The 16,820-nt window shown below is 36.7% G+C and overlaps 1 protein-coding gene across 6 annotated transcripts in view; it reads left to right on the top strand.

Annotated features, from left to right (window-relative positions):
• The window catches only part of RPS6KA3 (ribosomal protein S6 kinase A3), a 98,396-nt gene that overhangs the window by 38,876 nt on the left and 42,700 nt on the right, over nt 1-16,820 (top strand). For 5 of the 6 annotated variants that reach the window (XM_020914419.2, XM_020914421.2, XM_020914422.2 and 2 more), the window contains one exon: nt 13,116-13,232. In XM_020914419.2, coding sequence (XP_020770078.1) covers nt 13,116-13,232 — 117 coding nt within the window. Of the gene's footprint in view, nt 1-5,790; nt 6,093-13,115; nt 13,233-16,820 lie in introns of those variants that run through there. The other variant, XM_020914420.2, reaches the window with a different exon arrangement.

Below are 16,820 nucleotides of genomic sequence, written 5' to 3'. Positions count from 1 at the left end.
GGTTAAGAACATGTTAAGTTTTTATCATAGCAGTAGATTTTTCTCCAGCAGAGTTTAGCTGTCATAGAGTCATGAAGATGGTTGATAATTGACCAGAGTTCAGGTTTTGCCAGACAAATAGAATGTGTAGTGTAGAAAAAGTGTTCAGAAACTCTGCTGTGGACTCTCTACTGAGCTGTATTCCTTCAGGGTCTTATCAGAAGGTTTAGCACCTCCTGCTGTCTGGCCTACGTCAGCCACTGGCCATACATATACATGCTCCTTCCCCAGATATAATTGCCTGGCTGGGCTCCTACCAACATCACAGCCATTCCCACTTTTGAACTTGGGCAGCGGGTTCCTTAACTTCTCTCTAACCCTTTGTTTCTTCATCTGTAGTGTGGATAACAGTACTTATCTCATTGTGGTGAGAATTAACTGAAATAATTTCATGTAAAACATGGTTCTTAGCATATAGTAGCATCTTAAATGATATTGTTAGAACTATACTTGAAAAAATTTATTAATAAATGAGAATTCAAATTAAGGAGTTGAGAATTCAGTGAACGAAACTGAAAAAAGAACTACACAGTAAACCTATAAAAAGCAAGAGAAGAATTTAAATTCCAAAATTTGTGAATTAGAAAACAGGAAAAATAAGAAACAAAAGGAAATGCACAACATTGGGAAAGCAAAACAGGATATAACCACAGATAGGAAGGAGATTAAAACATTATAACAACTGAAATATTAACAGATGAAATATTATAATGTCTGGGATTTACTTCAAAATAATTAGTTATGAGGGTGGGGGGAAGTGAGTATTTCAAGCAAAATTGGCCATGAGTTGATAATTGTTATAGTTGAGTGCTGGATTCATGAGGGTTTGTTATACTATTCTATTATGTAAGCTTGAAGTTTTCCTTAAATTTGATTAAAAAAACATAATAGTATACTAACTATGGGCTTCCCTGGTGACTCAGTAAAGAATCTGCCTGCAGTGCAGGAGACCTCGGGTTTGATCCCTGGGTCAGGAAGATCCCCTGGAGAAGAGAATGGCAATCCACTCCAGTGTTCTTGCCAGGGAAATCCCATGGACAGAGGAGCCTGGTGAGCTACAGTGCAGGGGGTAACAAAGAGTTGGACACGAATGAGTGATTGACACTTTTTTCACTTTCATACGAAGTATATCTCTATGCTAACATGAAAGTCTTGCTGAAATATGTGGTTTTTAAAATATGGAAAAACTATGACTTTACCAATAGGAAGGGAGAACTTTTAAGTTATTAAAGAATATGTACTGCCATTGTCCTAAAACATATGAAAAATTTGTAGCGCCTTCTAGTCTGTTTTATAAAGTTAGCATAGCCCTGAAAATGAAAGAACACAGAAAAGGAAATTGTGCCAATTTAATTTATGAATACAGATGCAAAAGTCCTTTTAAAAATTTACAAATCAAATACCGATTTATAGTAAAGCAATGGAATTTTCCCAGAAATGCAAGCATATTAGGACATCTGTTGATCTAAGTTATCAAATCAGTGAGTCAAAGGAGAAAAACTAAGTTTATTATATTAATAGGTAATAAAAAGACATTTTACAAAATTGAATATTCATTCTTCTTTTAATAAAGAGGAAATAGTCTCATATTAACATGATTAAAACATGTCTAAACCCAAATATCGATCACCATATTTGAATGATTTTCTGAGTATATTCCCAAGTTAGGATCAAGGTAGCATTTATTAGTGTTTGCTTTATGCTCCATAGACTATGAGAAATTTGAGTTTTAGTCTGGAATTCGAAGCTACTGAAGCATGTGAGATAGGGGTACAACCCAGCCTGATTTCTGTTTTTAAATTATTCTGACTGCTCTGAAGAAAAAGGATTGTATAAGAGAAACTTGGAAAAAGGAAAATCAGTTAGATGGTGCTAGATGATAATGGCTTGTACTGACAATGTCAGAGGAAATAGAAATAGACAGATTTGAGGTGTATTTCAGAGATAAAATATATAGAATTTATTGATGGATTAAATATGAAGGGAAGGAAATTAGATTAGAAAGCAAAAAGCCAAAAAGGACTTATAGATTTTGGGGATCAGTATTGATGCTGCTGCATAAAATGAGGCAGTTTAGCTTTCATTACACTGGAAATCAAATGCAAACTTCTTGATAGTCTATAAAACCCTGCTTGATGTGGCCTGAACCTACCTCCCCATTTCCTTCTCTTTCCTTGGTGTTCACACATTCTAGCCACCAAGGTCTTTCCTTTGTGTTTTGAGTTCATTGAGCTGATTTCCTAATCTCAGGGCTTTTGCATTTGCTGCTCATTCTGTTGGAAGACTCGAGACCATGAGTCAGCAAACTGTCTATGAAGGGCTGGGTAGTGAGTATTTTAGGCTTTGTGAGCCATGTGGGCTTTATGGCAACCGCCCACGTCACTGGTAGCCATCATGTAGGGCAAAGCCAGCAGGAGCTGTTAGGTAAATGGCAATGGGCATGACCAGATTTAGCCCTTGACTGGCCCTGCTTGACTGTAGTTTACCGTTGCCTGAGGTCTTGATATGGTTCTCTCGTTATTTAGGTTCTTCCTGGAGAACAACTTGCCAAATAAGTTAGGATCAAGAAACTTTAAAATGCTGTATACTCCACCTTTAGAAGGTGCCATCCCTGGTGGCTCAATTGGTAAAGAATTTGCCCACAACACAGGATCCCCAGGTTCGATCCCTGGGTCGGGAAGATCCCCTGGAGGAGGAAATGGCAACCCACTCTAGTATTCTTGCCTGGAGAATCCCATGGACAGAGGAGCCTGGCGGGCTACAGTCCATGGGGTTGCAAAGAGTCAGACATGACTGAAGCAACTTAGCATGCACTACCTCTAGAAATACAGTGCCATTTCTAGAAATTATTTCTAGTAAACTGTAAATGTACACAAAACATGGAGACATTCCAATGATGTGGATCAAATACCCAGCACCCCAGGGAATTTATATAGTAGAATCCTCTGCAGTCATTAATGATACATTGAGGCTGATTTAATAATAGAAAACAAGGGTCAGCAAACTATACCTGAGACCTGCCCCCTATTTTTGTTAATGAAGTTTTATTGGAACACAACCTCACCCATCCTTCTTTTTGCTACAATGGCAGTATTGACACCAGTATGACTTGCAAAGCCATATTTTCTGACCCTCTACAGAAAAAAAATGATAATATTCTGTAGTATGGTTCAAGTGTGTACATGTATATATTCAGGAAAAAACTAGAAAGCATTGAAATAGTGAATTTTTTCCCTCTTTTGTTTTTCTCCTTTTTGTTTATCTTTATTATTTAAGCTTTCTATCCTGGACATGCATAATTTTTATAATGAAAGTTACTTAAATAGTAAGGTGAATGATAAAACCAGTAAGACACAAAAATGAAAAACTAGCTGAAAATTTTAAAAGATAAATTTAAAGATTGTTAAGTTAGAGGCAGGAGAATATCAACAATAGTATTTAGTTTCATGGGCACAACCACACAAGTAGTGTCCATTTCAGACTTCAGTATATGATACTTAATTGGGCAGCCATTATTTGAGTTTCTCCTATGTGCTGTTTGGAGAAGGAAATGGCAACCCACTCCAGTGTTCTTGCCTGGAGAATCCCAGGGACGGCGGAGCCTGGTGGGCTGCTGTCTATGGGGTCACACAGAGTCGGACACGACTGAAGTGACTTAGCAGCAGCAGCAGTAGCAGTATGTACTGTTTGCTATAAGGATACAAGCAAGTATGGTGCCTCTTCCAAAGATTAATCTGGTAGAGACAATGGGATATGCTTAAACACTAATAAATGCCATAAACAATGTCCTGAAGGACTTTAAGAGTTTTTGTTCTGGTTAGGAGATAACTTAACACCCAAGTAAAACAATTGTTCAGTGATATATATTGAGCTGCTCTTTTAACTGTTTATGGTGCCTTTTGATGTAAAGGAGTTTTTAAATTTTATAGCCAAATCTATATCAATGTTTTCCTTTATGCTTGCATTTTCTAAACAGGTAGCCAAATACCACCACATCTCCTTCAGAGGTAAAGCATCCCATTCTTTGCTGCCGCTATGATTATCTTTTATACAGCAGTACCATGCTGTTTTAATTAAGGTATCATTTCAACTGAGGGAGACTTAGTTCAGATTTTGGTATCTGAAATATTGCTTTATATTTTAGGGATAATATTAAAAAGTATAACTCGAAGTAAAATGTGAATTAACCTGAGCATCACTAGTCAGTAAAGCCAATTTAGACCAACCTTTTAAATTCAAAAAAGGTTATTTGGTTGCTCCTGTTCTTAAATGTTACAAGAGTAAAGTTGGTGACTGCTCTGCACCTCAGTTGGTTGTCTAGTAACCGTTACGTTTGCCTCTTCTTGACAGTCTTAAGAAGCACCTCATGTTGAGAGACTGGTTCAGTGTTGGGTGATTGTCCTGGCCTTGCTGCCCTTTTGCAGTATTGTAAGGAGCCTTAAGTAATTGATTTTGGGAGATGGGAGGGTTTATGTTCTGATGGAAGACTTTTTAAGTGCTTTCTTTGCTGGAAAACAAAGATACGCATTTTTAACCAAGAGACATGCAGTTTCCCAGGCAGAGTTGAAAATTTTATCTTGGCCATTTGTTTGAGTCCCAGGTGATTCTAATGTGTTTGGTTACATAGGATAATTTTTCAAATCGAGTAATTTTTTTTTATTCTTCAACTGTATTAGGTCATTTATAGAACACGGCCATAAAAATTTGATCTAGCAGAAAGAGCTGTGGCCTTTCACATGGTATCTGTAACACCTAATAGGCCCTCTAATATTTGCCCAATTAGGACAGCAGCACTGAGCTCTCATGGTAGGTAGCTCTGTTATCAGATATGTGCCTGCCTTCACCGTAGTTCCTTCATGCTTGGAATAAACCTGCTGATTTCTAGATGCTCTTCAGTTCTTGAAAATTCAGTGATTTTTATGAAATTTGTACAGGGTATGTAGATTAACATTTGAGGTTTTTATTGGTTCCACATAGATTGTGTGCGTTAAATAGAGTATTTTCCCACAGATCTTGATGCTTCTATCGTTTGGTTTTGTTTAAATGGCACTGTCTCAGTGATCATGTCTGAATATTGGCATACTTTAAAAAATACTTCTCAAAGCAGAAATACCTTAGAAGAACTTCTGGAAGCTATTAGAGGATGAAATGAAGTAAGGGATTGTATGGTAGTTTCATCCTTCCTTCTTTTTCAGATTTACTTCAGTAAATGTTCCTTTTGCTCACTAATAACCCAGGGAGTGGGCTTTTTTTTTTTTAATTTAGATTTTATCAGCTAGGAATGTGAGTTTTAACTGTGGGCCTTGAAGTCTTTAACCTGGTTGATAATTGATATTTAGAAACCAATGTGAATTTAAATATAATTTACTTTCATTTAAGATAGGAAGAATCTGTCCTTACATCACAATTAAAAAGTTTCTTGCATGTGGTCATTTTCTTCCCATAGTTCAGAAACTCTTCCTTACTGACAGGGAACACCCATTACATGTCTACATGTAACCTTAAAGTAGTCTTGAAACTGTCCTTTGGAGTATGTGTATAAACATTACAAAGGGTAAAATTTCACATGTGAATTGATGACTTACTATTTTAACAGTGCTGACTAGTTTCAGTTGCTTTTAAAGTGTCGTATAGTTAAGAAATACCAACCTATCTCAGGATTCTGAAATAAAAGAACGTTCATTTCACTGGTTGTGAAAATCGTCTGGATTTCTGGGAACCAGGCGTATGAACATTTCAACAGGACTTTGCTATCAGCAAATCTGTTTTGGTTTCCTGTTCTGGCCTCCCTACCTATCAGCTACATTAGTGCCCTCGCCATTACGGTTCTCCTTTCTTTTACCACAGGAAAATTGTCAGGCCTCTTTCTCTAGCATTTCGGGACCCGCCTGACAGGAAATTTTCTAATTGCCGGAACAGCTGGTAGGGGAAAACTTTGCAGGGGCTTGGCCTTCCCTTTCTAACTTAAGTTTTACCGTCAGAAATTCTTTTATCACCATCATGGTTTCGTAGCCATGTTTAAATTTCTGTCTTTTCGTGTTCGCTCTATACAGGTAAGCTTTGTTCAACTTCTTTAAAGACTAAAATGTTTCGGCTGGAGCTAAGTATAATTACACTAATTAAACAATTATTTTACTTTATATGTTCTTTTAAGTAGCTTTTCAGAATTCAAAACCAGCTCATTTAAAATATGCTATTTCTGTTTACTTAAAGTAAACCAGCTATTTATATTATACATTTCAACTCTGTGTATTTTCTAAAGTTATTTTACATTGGCTTTTTAGTGCTAAGGTAATTTTTATCTTGTTAGTGTGTATAATTTTGTATTATAAAACAGATGACTGTAACTCTCAGTATTAAACTAGGCCTGAACAAAAAAATAAAAATTAAAAAAAATAAACTATGCCTGAACAAAATTGGAAACATACTAATATTTAGGAAATTACCATGTAATAATAATGAAAGCAACATTGTAAGAGAATGTCTTATTTTAAACAGTCAAGAACTTAAAAGCAGAGTTTTGTTGAAATTAGTTCTTTTGAATATTTGAAGTTTTTAATCAATTATATTTTAAGCAGGTAGTTTTATCTTAGAGTAGACACAGTTTTCAAATCATAACTTTGTTAAAATGTGTTTGTGAATGATAATTTGCATTGTATTTAATCTAAAAGCATGCCAAAATCAACTTGATATTTTCCCATGAGAATTGTGCTGTCCTGCTGCTTTTTAAGGAGAATTAAATTTGTTGATCAGGATTCCTGACTGGGAGAAAACTCAGTGCTCTTTGCAGCAGTTATTGAGAATATTAGTCTGGGAAACTAACAGTGCTCTTTTTTTCAAGCATAGATTCAAGAAACTGGTTGGAATACTCTCTTAAAGAATTTGATTAAATGAAAAATGTTGAGCATATTTATCATTCATTAGCAAATCAAGTAAATTGGATTCAGTCAAATTGTAATCTAGAATAAATTAAAACGTAGTTTCTCACCACAACTTGAATAGCCAGCCTAATTATGTGTCACAGCCAAAATATTAACATATCTTTTTAAAAGCAAAAGCTGTATTATGGAACTGTAAGTATCTATATAGAGAGCAGTGTTTAATTTTGGATTATATTTAAGAGGTCAATATAATCTTATAATTTCATTTGTTAGAGTTTTTTTTTATGATAGGCCACAATATGATTACATATCCATGAGTAGAAAATACTTATTTGTTGGCTTTTACTAAGGAATATTTAAATATTTTATTTCCAGCTTCAACAATGTTTTCTGACATTAAAAACAATTTTAAAAATACAAATGCCTTAAGAACACACTTCCTGACTCAAGGGAGGGGAGGAAAAAGGAAATTATGTATACAAGGCAGGGCATAATGCCAAATGTTGAATCATTCTTTAAAATCAGTAATGTCACCCAGTTTGGTTTTTTGATGTTTGGATGCTCAAACATTAGGTTTTCTATAACTCAGGTAGGCAGCATCAATTTCAGTTCCTTTTCTTTAATCCCTTTAAAAAAACATTTTTAGAACAAAATTCTATTTTTTCCCTTTCAACTTGGAAAGTAAACATTGAGTTAATTATTCTCTATTAAGGAAAAGACCTCAAAGACCATTTAAGACAAAACCTATGGACCTTTTCTTGGTCCTGGGAAACAAATGAGGTGACCTTTCTCTGTGACGGGAGGAGCACCAAAAGATCCATCTGTCCATGAATTTTCTTCTGCCATTTTTCTGTGATGTCTAAAATGATACCCTGCAAATTCCAAAAATTACAGATTTTTTTTTAACTGAACGGCCTTTGTTTTGTCTATCAGGGTCATTTACCCAGTAGTACATCTTTGAAATCCTGGGTATAATTCCTGAAGAGCAGATACTTTTCTGGATCTTAGTATTGCAAATACCTAGCACCATACCAGGCTCATAATCTGAATTGCCTTCTAACAAAAAGGAAGGACCCTAAGAGAATATATCATAGATCAGAAACACTTCTTTCAGAACCAGCCAGTCACGAAGGAAAAGTACAAGAGCTGCCTGAGTTTTAGTCCCCTCTTGAACCTTTCCTTTTCTTCCTCTCCTTTTCACTCTCTGATCTGAACACTAGTTTCCCTGTGTGCGCCACACTGGCCTTCGCACTGGTTTGTCCATTTGTCTGGAATGCTCTTCCCCCAGATGGTTGACTCCCTCAACTCCTTCAGGAAATAGCATCTTTTCAGTAAAGCCTGCCCTGGTGTTTTTATTTCAGATTGCAAGGCCTTCTTTCCACCCATGCACTTCTGATCCCTCTTATCCAACTTAATATCTTTTTTCCACAGTATGTATCATGTTCTAAGATGAACTTACTATAACTGCTATTACTAGTAGTAATACTACTATTTATTATTATTATTAGGTCTCTCCCAAAACAGCAAAGATTTTGTTCTGTTTCATTTATCATATATCTCAGACAACTAGAAGAGTGCCTGGCATATATTAGGTGTTCAATAAATAAATGTTTAAATGGATGAATGAATGAATTCCTATTCATAAGTTGAGAGTATTGAACACCTAGGCTGGAGTGCCAAGTATCTGAAAGTGCTGGGAATGTAGATGAAGGATACAGGATTGTGATGTAGACCAGCTGCCAGCCTCACAATTTTACCTACAAGTATACCTTTATCAAATAAATGTGGACTTTGTAAAAATAAAAATATGAAATTTGTTATAACTTTTTTAAATATGCAAGCTAAGTTTTTGTGATAGTGAATGGGCAGGTATCCATATATCAGTTAAAGTGTAGCTGTGCCAGAAAATGTAAAAATGTGAGCCTCACAGAAAAATTATAGTGGTTATAATGTATAGTTCTGCTCTACCTCATTGACAAAATTCTTTTCCCATAAAATTATAGTTGCTTCACTGTATACTTAAAGGCAAAAACACAATTTTACCAACTATCAGGCTGTAATTCTATGTTTTCATATGACAGATTCATTTCAATAACAGTTGATTTAGTGACATAAAGATAGGTTTGTTACATGTGAATGTCAGTCTGTCTTTGGTTTATCAGTGTCTTCAGAAATTTGATTTTCTTCCCTGCATCTGTCTCATTGGATTCCAAATATGAGCTGGAAGAGCATGCTGTTGCTTTCCTATTTGTTATCCAAGATTGCCCAAGCATTAGTATAATGTCCTAATTGAACCTCAAGCTCATTTTTGAAATATTCATGGTCTAATAACTTGGAAAGACTGGTAACATAAAGCACAATTTGGGAATCAAGATACCAACCAAGGCTATCGTGCCTATTATGCTACTTTGACTTCACTTATACATAAAAGTAGATAGAAATTGGTTTACTGATATGGTTAGTAAAAATTTCAACTGGGAAGGAACAGAAAAATGTGTTGGGAATAGAACAGTGGCAAGGTTTTGGAACTTGAGCCATAGACATTGATCTTTTCCCTCTACCCCCAAGGCTGATTTTTATATTCTCTGCACTCCCAATTTAGAAAAAGATTTTTAAAAGTCTAATATCCTCAAAATGATTGCACCCATTTTGGGGAGGATGTGGTAGGGGAGTGGAGGAAATTGCTATTTAAAAAAAGAAGCTGAGAAAAGGATTTGAAGATTTATTTTAAAACAAGATTTACCACAATAAAAACTTTGGTATCAAGGTGGGAAAATAAAGTCAAGGATGTCTCTCAGAAAAGAGACAAACCAGGAGAAAAAAAGATGAGAATTAAATTCCAGACATACAATGTCCAATTGATAGAGTTGTTGTAAAAAGAGAAACCCTGAAGAGTAGTTGGAAGGAATTTATCAAAGAAATGTTAGAATTCCACCTGAGTTAAAAAATTCAAGTCTTTAGATTATAAACGTTTACCAAGCATCTAGCATTCTGAAGGAGAGGAGACCATTTTTGTCTCACTTAGTGTGGAATTTCAGAAATACAAAAACAGAGAAAATTCTTAAAACTTCGAGAACGAAAAACCAGGTCACGTACTAAAAAGTGTGTATCAGACTAGCATCAGCAGCAGCGCTGGCTGCTAGAAGGCAGTGGACGAATGGCGCCAACATTCTTGGGCAAGGTTGTTTTTATTCTAAAATTTGGTAGCAAGCCAAACTATACAAATGTGAAGACAAAATAAAGACATTTTCAGATGTGCAAGATCCAGAAAGTTTTCTTCCACATCACCTTTCTTAGGAAGTTAGAAGGGAGTGATCTAAGAAAGAGAGAAACGTGGGAAACTGAAAATAGTAAATTCAACCAGGAAAGCACTGAAGATACATCCCGAGATAATACCTATGCAGCAAGGTCTAGAGAACAACCCTTCCTGAGGGAGGGTAAGAAAGGCTCTCAGAAGAATAGAACGTATGATTAAAAGCTAAGATTTCAAGTCCCCTTGGGTTGTCCCAGAAGTCACTGTTAGGGACCGTATGAAAGGAAATTTAATAAACCTCCTAGCCTTGTTTGAACAATGTATTGTCATGAAAATGCTGCTGCTTGTATAGGCGTTCAGCTTTTAGAATCAGGCTTTGGGGAGAGCAAGAAGAATTTGGTAGAGGTTACAGGAGAGGATGTTAATTTTCTTAATATTAACAACCTTAAATATTAATACAAAGAAGCTATCAGCAGGTGGGGGGTAGTTTGAGGAAAAGAATGTATGGGCACTATTACCCTCTTAGAAAGTGAAGAGTTAGGATCCTGTCTAAAACTTACCAAAAAAATGAGAGGGTTTTGTGAAGATAATTATCAGATAGTAGGGAAGAAGATGATGGATGGAAGGGACATAATATAAGTAAGTCCTTCATCTTATTTTTAAATCAGTGGGCATTGTCGTAAAGTTCATAAACTAAAAAACTGTCAAAGTTAGTGCAGGAAGAATTAGATTTATTTTTTAAAGCTTAGGTATGGCAGTGAGAAGAGACTTGCTCTTCATCTTAAACTATTCTGCCACTATTTGATTTGTTACCCATGTGTAAGTATTACTTTGATTTTAAAGACAAAAAATTTAGGAAACAGGAAATAACCCAACTTGACAAAAGACTGTATAAGGGAATGTTGGGAAATAATGCCAGAAAAGGCAGTTGAGACCATGTTGCAGAGGACCTCCAGTGCCAAGGTGAAGCAGCGCATTTAATTTGGGAAAACTTGGGGAAGTTTTTGAGCAGTTAGTCTTGTAACTGGAGCATCTACTTTCAGAAAATGAATTTGTCAAGAGGATTAATTGGAGTGGCAGTGGCAAAAAGGGGCATGATGAGTGACCAAGCTAGTTTCAATTTCCTGTACAAAAGGTAATGAAGGATTACATCTAGACAGTGTTACTGGGAATAGAATGAAAGGTATTCCCAGTACTGTGCTTAATACATAGTAGGTGCTTAGTGTGGTTATTCAGTGAAGGGATCTAAGGAGACTTCATTTTTTAGTAGTTTTTTGACAATGAAAGGGAAGGAAGGGTAGTCATCAAAAATGAAGTCTTCTATTGAGATGGATGAAACTGGAGCCCATTATACAGAGCGAAGTAAGCCAGAAAGATAAAGACCATTACAGTATACTAACACATATATATGGACTTTAGAAAGATGGTAACGATAACCCTATATGCAAAACAGAAAAAGAGACTCAGATGTATGGAACAGACTTGTGGACTCTGGGAGAAGGCGAGGGTGGGATGTTTCAGGAGAACAGCATTGAAACATGTATATTATCTAGGGTGAAACAGATCACCAGCCCAGGTTGGATGCATGAGACAAGTGCTCGGGCGTGGTACACTGGGAAGACCCAGAGGGATCGGGTGGAGAGGGAGGTGGGAGGGGGGACTGGGATGGGGAGTACATGTAAATCCATGGCTAATTCATATCAATGTATAACAAAAACTACTGTAATGATGTAAAGTAATTAGCAAAAAAAAAAAAAAAATGAAGTCTTTCTTGAATAGTAACTGCTATTTTTTGTTAGATCTGTGACCTGGTTGTAGTTCACACTGTGGAATGAGGCTTGATCCTGAATGCCTGTGACAACATGCAGAATGGTTATAATCAGTAATCCTTCCCTGCCTGTGTTGCATTTTTATTTGTGACAGATAATTGTAGTGGGTATTTGCTATGAAATATAAGATGAAAAAATATTGCAGCCTAATAAATTATATCCCACTTAACCCAAGAAAAAAAGTGCTAAAATACACAGAGTATGATAATAGTCTGTGACAAGCTTATGTTTCTTGTTTTGTTGGGTTTTGTTTTATTGTAGTTTTGGGCTGATTTTTATGTCTGGATTAAATAGGGTGTACTTAATCTTCTGATCTCAGGGTAAATAAATAATTTAAATTATGTGTATACTTATATGTATTTTCAGCCTTTCTCTTCTGACACCTTCTCTCAAATATAGTAAAACAACCACCATCTTTAAGTATCCGTTTCTTAACTCTAAGATCTTCTACTGTTCCATCATGCTGGAAAGACATTTTTTTTTCTGTCTAATCCTCCATCCAAATGTTGAATCTTTTTTGATGTTGTGTTTTAGAGTTACCCCTTTCTCCCCTCTCAGATCTCAGATTGTCCTAGAAACAGGAAGTAACTTAGATATTTCAAACACAACAAATTTCAGCATGCTAATTCAGATGGCCTTGCTGAGGGTAGAAATTTCCACATTTACTTTGGAATATGTTTCAACCCCTCTCCCCAATAATCAGGTTTTTTTGTGTATAGTATTGATTCTACCTGATACAGCCACATATCAGAACATAGCAGATTAGTCTGATCTGTTTTCAGACTTATTTATACCCTATGCCCTCAGCCAATGAAACTAATTATTCTGATTATTTCCGTTAGGAAGCATGAAGACTTGAAAATATTCAGTGCTAATGTTATGTAGAGGTTTAACTGGCCTGTGTGGTTGACTGGTATTATTCTGTCTCTGACATTTAACTTAAAGTATATTTGCTTGGCATGTGTTCTCTTTTTACTTGGTGGGTCAGTAAAGGCAGTTTATGTATGTTAACTTGAGGATTTCTAGTATGATACACTAAATTTATATTGCTTGATTTATTGCCAGAGGAAGTAGCTCTAACTCTGTTTTATCCCCTTATATTTGCATCAACAGGAAGAAGGCAGTATCAAAGAAATTGCAATCACACATCATGTAAAGGAAGGACATGAAAAGGCAGATCCTTCCCAATTTGAACTTTTAAAAGTATTAGGGCAGGGATCATTTGGAAAGGTAAGTCATGAATATGTACTTTTTAAAAAGATGTTTTTTGAAATTAATGTATATTTCATACAAATGGGGAATGGAAATATTTTATTGAAATACTACTGATCTCCCAACAAAGCGAAATTTTCTATGTTTTTACAATTCTCACTATCAGTAAATGTGAGAGAGTGATTAAAACCATTCAAAAGTACATTGGAAACTTTCATAAACTGGCAGTATTCAGTTCATTTTATCTTCAAGGCATTCAGTTCAGTTCAGTTCAGTCGCTCAGTTGTGTCCGACTCTGCGACCCCATGGACTGCAGCACACCAGGCTTCCCTGTCCATTACCAACTCCCAGAGCTTGCTCAAACTCATGTCCATTGAGTCGGTGATGCCATCCAACCATCTCATCCTCTATCATCCCCTTCTCCTCCTGCCTTCAATCTTTCCCAGCATCAGGATCTTTTCAGATGAGTCAGTTCTTCACATCAGGTGGCCAAAGTATTGAAGCTTCAGCTTCAGCATCAGTCCTTCCAATGAATATTCAGGACTGATTTCCTTTAGGATGGACTGGTTTGAACTTGCAGTCCAAGGGACTCTCAAGAGTCTTCTCCAAGACCACAGTTCAAAAGCATCAGTTCTTCAGCGCTCAGCTTTCTTTATAGTCCAACTCTCACATCCATCCATGACTACTGGAAAAACCATAGCTTTGACTAAACTGACCTTTGTCAACAACCTCTCTAATTGCACTTCTCAAATGATTAAAAAATCATAAAATGTTCCCATGATACACTGGTCTCTTTTTGAGGCTTCATGTAGAATTGGAAGGTGATCCTGCATTATATTCTAACCCTGCATGTCAGTCTTTCCTCTGGAGTATCCCTAATTCCAGCAGAAAGTGAATTGGTACTTCCACGGAAATAGGGTGCGGGGTTAGCACTACAGATATGAAATTAGGGCACTTCTAGCTTGTCTTTAAAATGAATGCAAAGTTTGCATTCTAATCAGTGATATCTGTGTCTGTTTTAATATCTAAAAATATTTCCCAGATCCGCTGGCTGAAATTGCAACACCTTTATCATTTTTCCCCCTGTTGCATACCTCAGGAGCACTTCCTTTACTCCATTTTGGGAAATACAGCTTTATAATCACTACTACTTGACCTATCTATCTAGTACATTTCTCAGCAAAGGAACTTTTCTGAGAGTTCATTTAACTTTCACCACGCAATGAATGCTTCTTTGCCACCTCGCTGAGGAAGCATTTGAAGATAACATGTTTTGCAAGTTTCAAAACAACACCAGTTTTTCTCTCTTGTGTATTTTAATGGGACTATTTAGCAATTCTTGGCTAACATAGGTAAACTGTTACAGCTGTTAACTTCTTTCAAACCCAAAATGATATTTTTAATCCAAATAAAGATTAAGTAGACAGAAGAAGATAATGGTTGCAAGTTTGCGCTCTAGGTCAGCCAGAGGTATATTCTCTTTCTTTTTTTCCTACATACTTGCTATTTGTGCTTGAGCAAGTTACTAAACCTCTTCAAGCACCATTTCCCTCTTCTAGGCAGTCATCAGGTATTGAAGTTCTCAATGTTCCATTCTAGGCTCCCTTCTCCTCACTCTCTACCAGCTCCTAATTACTTTCTCTATGTCCACTGTCTTAATAAAACCCTTGTACAGCTGACCTAAGAGACTTGCACCTTCAGTCTAGATTGTGCCTCCAAGCTCTGAACTCTATATATAGCTACTTGTTTTTTTTCTTTTTGCATGCCTTAAAGTCAGTTTAAACTCAACATGCATAAGACCAAACTCATGATTTTTCCCTAATCCCCAAACCTCTCCTGTTTCATTTTTCTCCATCACTATGAATGGCATACATTCTTAACATATCCTTCTGGTCCCCACCTTTTCCTCTCCCCTCACCTCTACCAATATGATTTGTCCACAAGTTTTGTTGATCTAGTAAAGATTTCTCAAATCATGCCTGTTTTCTCTTTTTCCCTGCCACTTCTTCAGTCTGTACCACCACCATTTCTTCCTGACCTGTTGAAGAAGGCTCCTACCTTGGGCTTCCCAAATGTATTCTTGCCTCAAGCCATTATTTACAGGGCAACCAAGAGGAGCTAGTCTTGTACTCTGTCCCCTTAACCCTTTGGTAGCCTCCCTTTGCTTTCAGGAGAAAGACGAATTCTTTAAGATGGTAGAGGAGCCCCTGATTCTGCCCCCTAACTACCTCATCAGCATCACTTTATATACTTTTCGCTACCTGTGTTCTTGCCACATGGGCCTCTTTTTCAGTCTGTAAGCAAAAGCCTTTTGCACGTGCTGTTTCCTCTGCCTGAAACAGTGTCCCAGCCCCACCTCTTCCTCCTCTGGTTAGCTCCTGTCATGCTTATGAGCTCAAAGAAGTCTTCCCAGCCATCCTGACTAGGTCATATTAGTCTCTTTTACCCTTGCAGAACATTACATATCTCATCTTCACAGCACTCAACCACAGTTGCAGTCTTTTGTTTGAGTAGTTATTTGTTTATTGGCTATCTCCCACACTAGACTGTATGTTCTATGAGTGCAGGGGCCTTGTACCATGTCTTAGCATTGATCCTATAGTGCAGTACCTAGCATATAGTTCTGGAAAGAATTAATGAGTAAATAATGTCCTACCCTCATAAGGTAGTAGAATTAAATCATGTAAGGTCAAGCACATAATATCTGCTATGAGATTGTATTATCCTGTAATTTATTATGGATAAACCAAAATTGATGGACTTATTTCAGTGTATTATATTTTCAGCAAACATAATATTGAAGTTTCCAGGAGTTAGCATGCTTCTCCCTTTATTTCTTTAAGAGTAACTTAAATACCTTACTAAAAATAGCAAACATTAAAAATAGGGCGTCTCCTTTCTTACTCATCCTCAAAAGCCAGTCTAAGCCAAGGAAACAGGGATGACCTGTCACAGCCTAGAATAGCTTCATGGGGGAGTTAGAAAGGTCAGAAATGCTGGTGGGAGAAGATCCAATGGCATCTGGGACTGCTGCTGCTCCTGCTGTGCTTGACTGGTGACCTGCCAGAGGCAGCGGAATAAGAGGGCCCTGAGCAGAAGCACAGAGCTGGGTAGCTGGCCCAATTCTTATCCTGATGTCACCACTGTGACTCTATGTGAACTGTTTCACCTCTCAAAGTCCTAGCTTGGGCAGCTATAAAATAGACATTGCTTAATAGGCCTGCTTCCCAAAATTATCATGAATGATGCATTACAAATCCTTGTGAAAGTCCTTTGCAAAAACTAAGATGTGCTGAAAGGTATCAAGAGGATGCTTTCAAAGAAGGGTGAAGAAAGCTTACAACCCATGAAGACAATATTTCTTGTAGAATGACCCAAAGAAACTTGATTAGGGACCCTTAAGAATGAATAATAAATATCATATAAATCCTCACTATCCCTACCTAATTAAAATTTATTTCAGTTCAGAAATATCCATGATCTCTGACTGCCTTTAATATTTGAACATCATTCCTCCTTAGGAACTACCCTGACTGAGAATACACTTTTTCTCCCTAAGTTGGCTTACTTCTATCTGGCTGAAAGAAAGTTTCACCAGGGGCCATG

Source organism: Odocoileus virginianus, unplaced genomic scaffold (assembly GCF_023699985.2).
Source record: "Odocoileus virginianus isolate 20LAN1187 ecotype Illinois unplaced genomic scaffold, Ovbor_1.2 Unplaced_Scaffold_4, whole genome shotgun sequence".
Classification (NCBI taxonomy): domain Eukaryota; kingdom Metazoa; phylum Chordata; class Mammalia; order Artiodactyla; family Cervidae; genus Odocoileus; species Odocoileus virginianus.
Note: the sequence above shows the minus strand (reverse complement) of the source record. Positions and strands in the feature narration are given on the sequence as shown.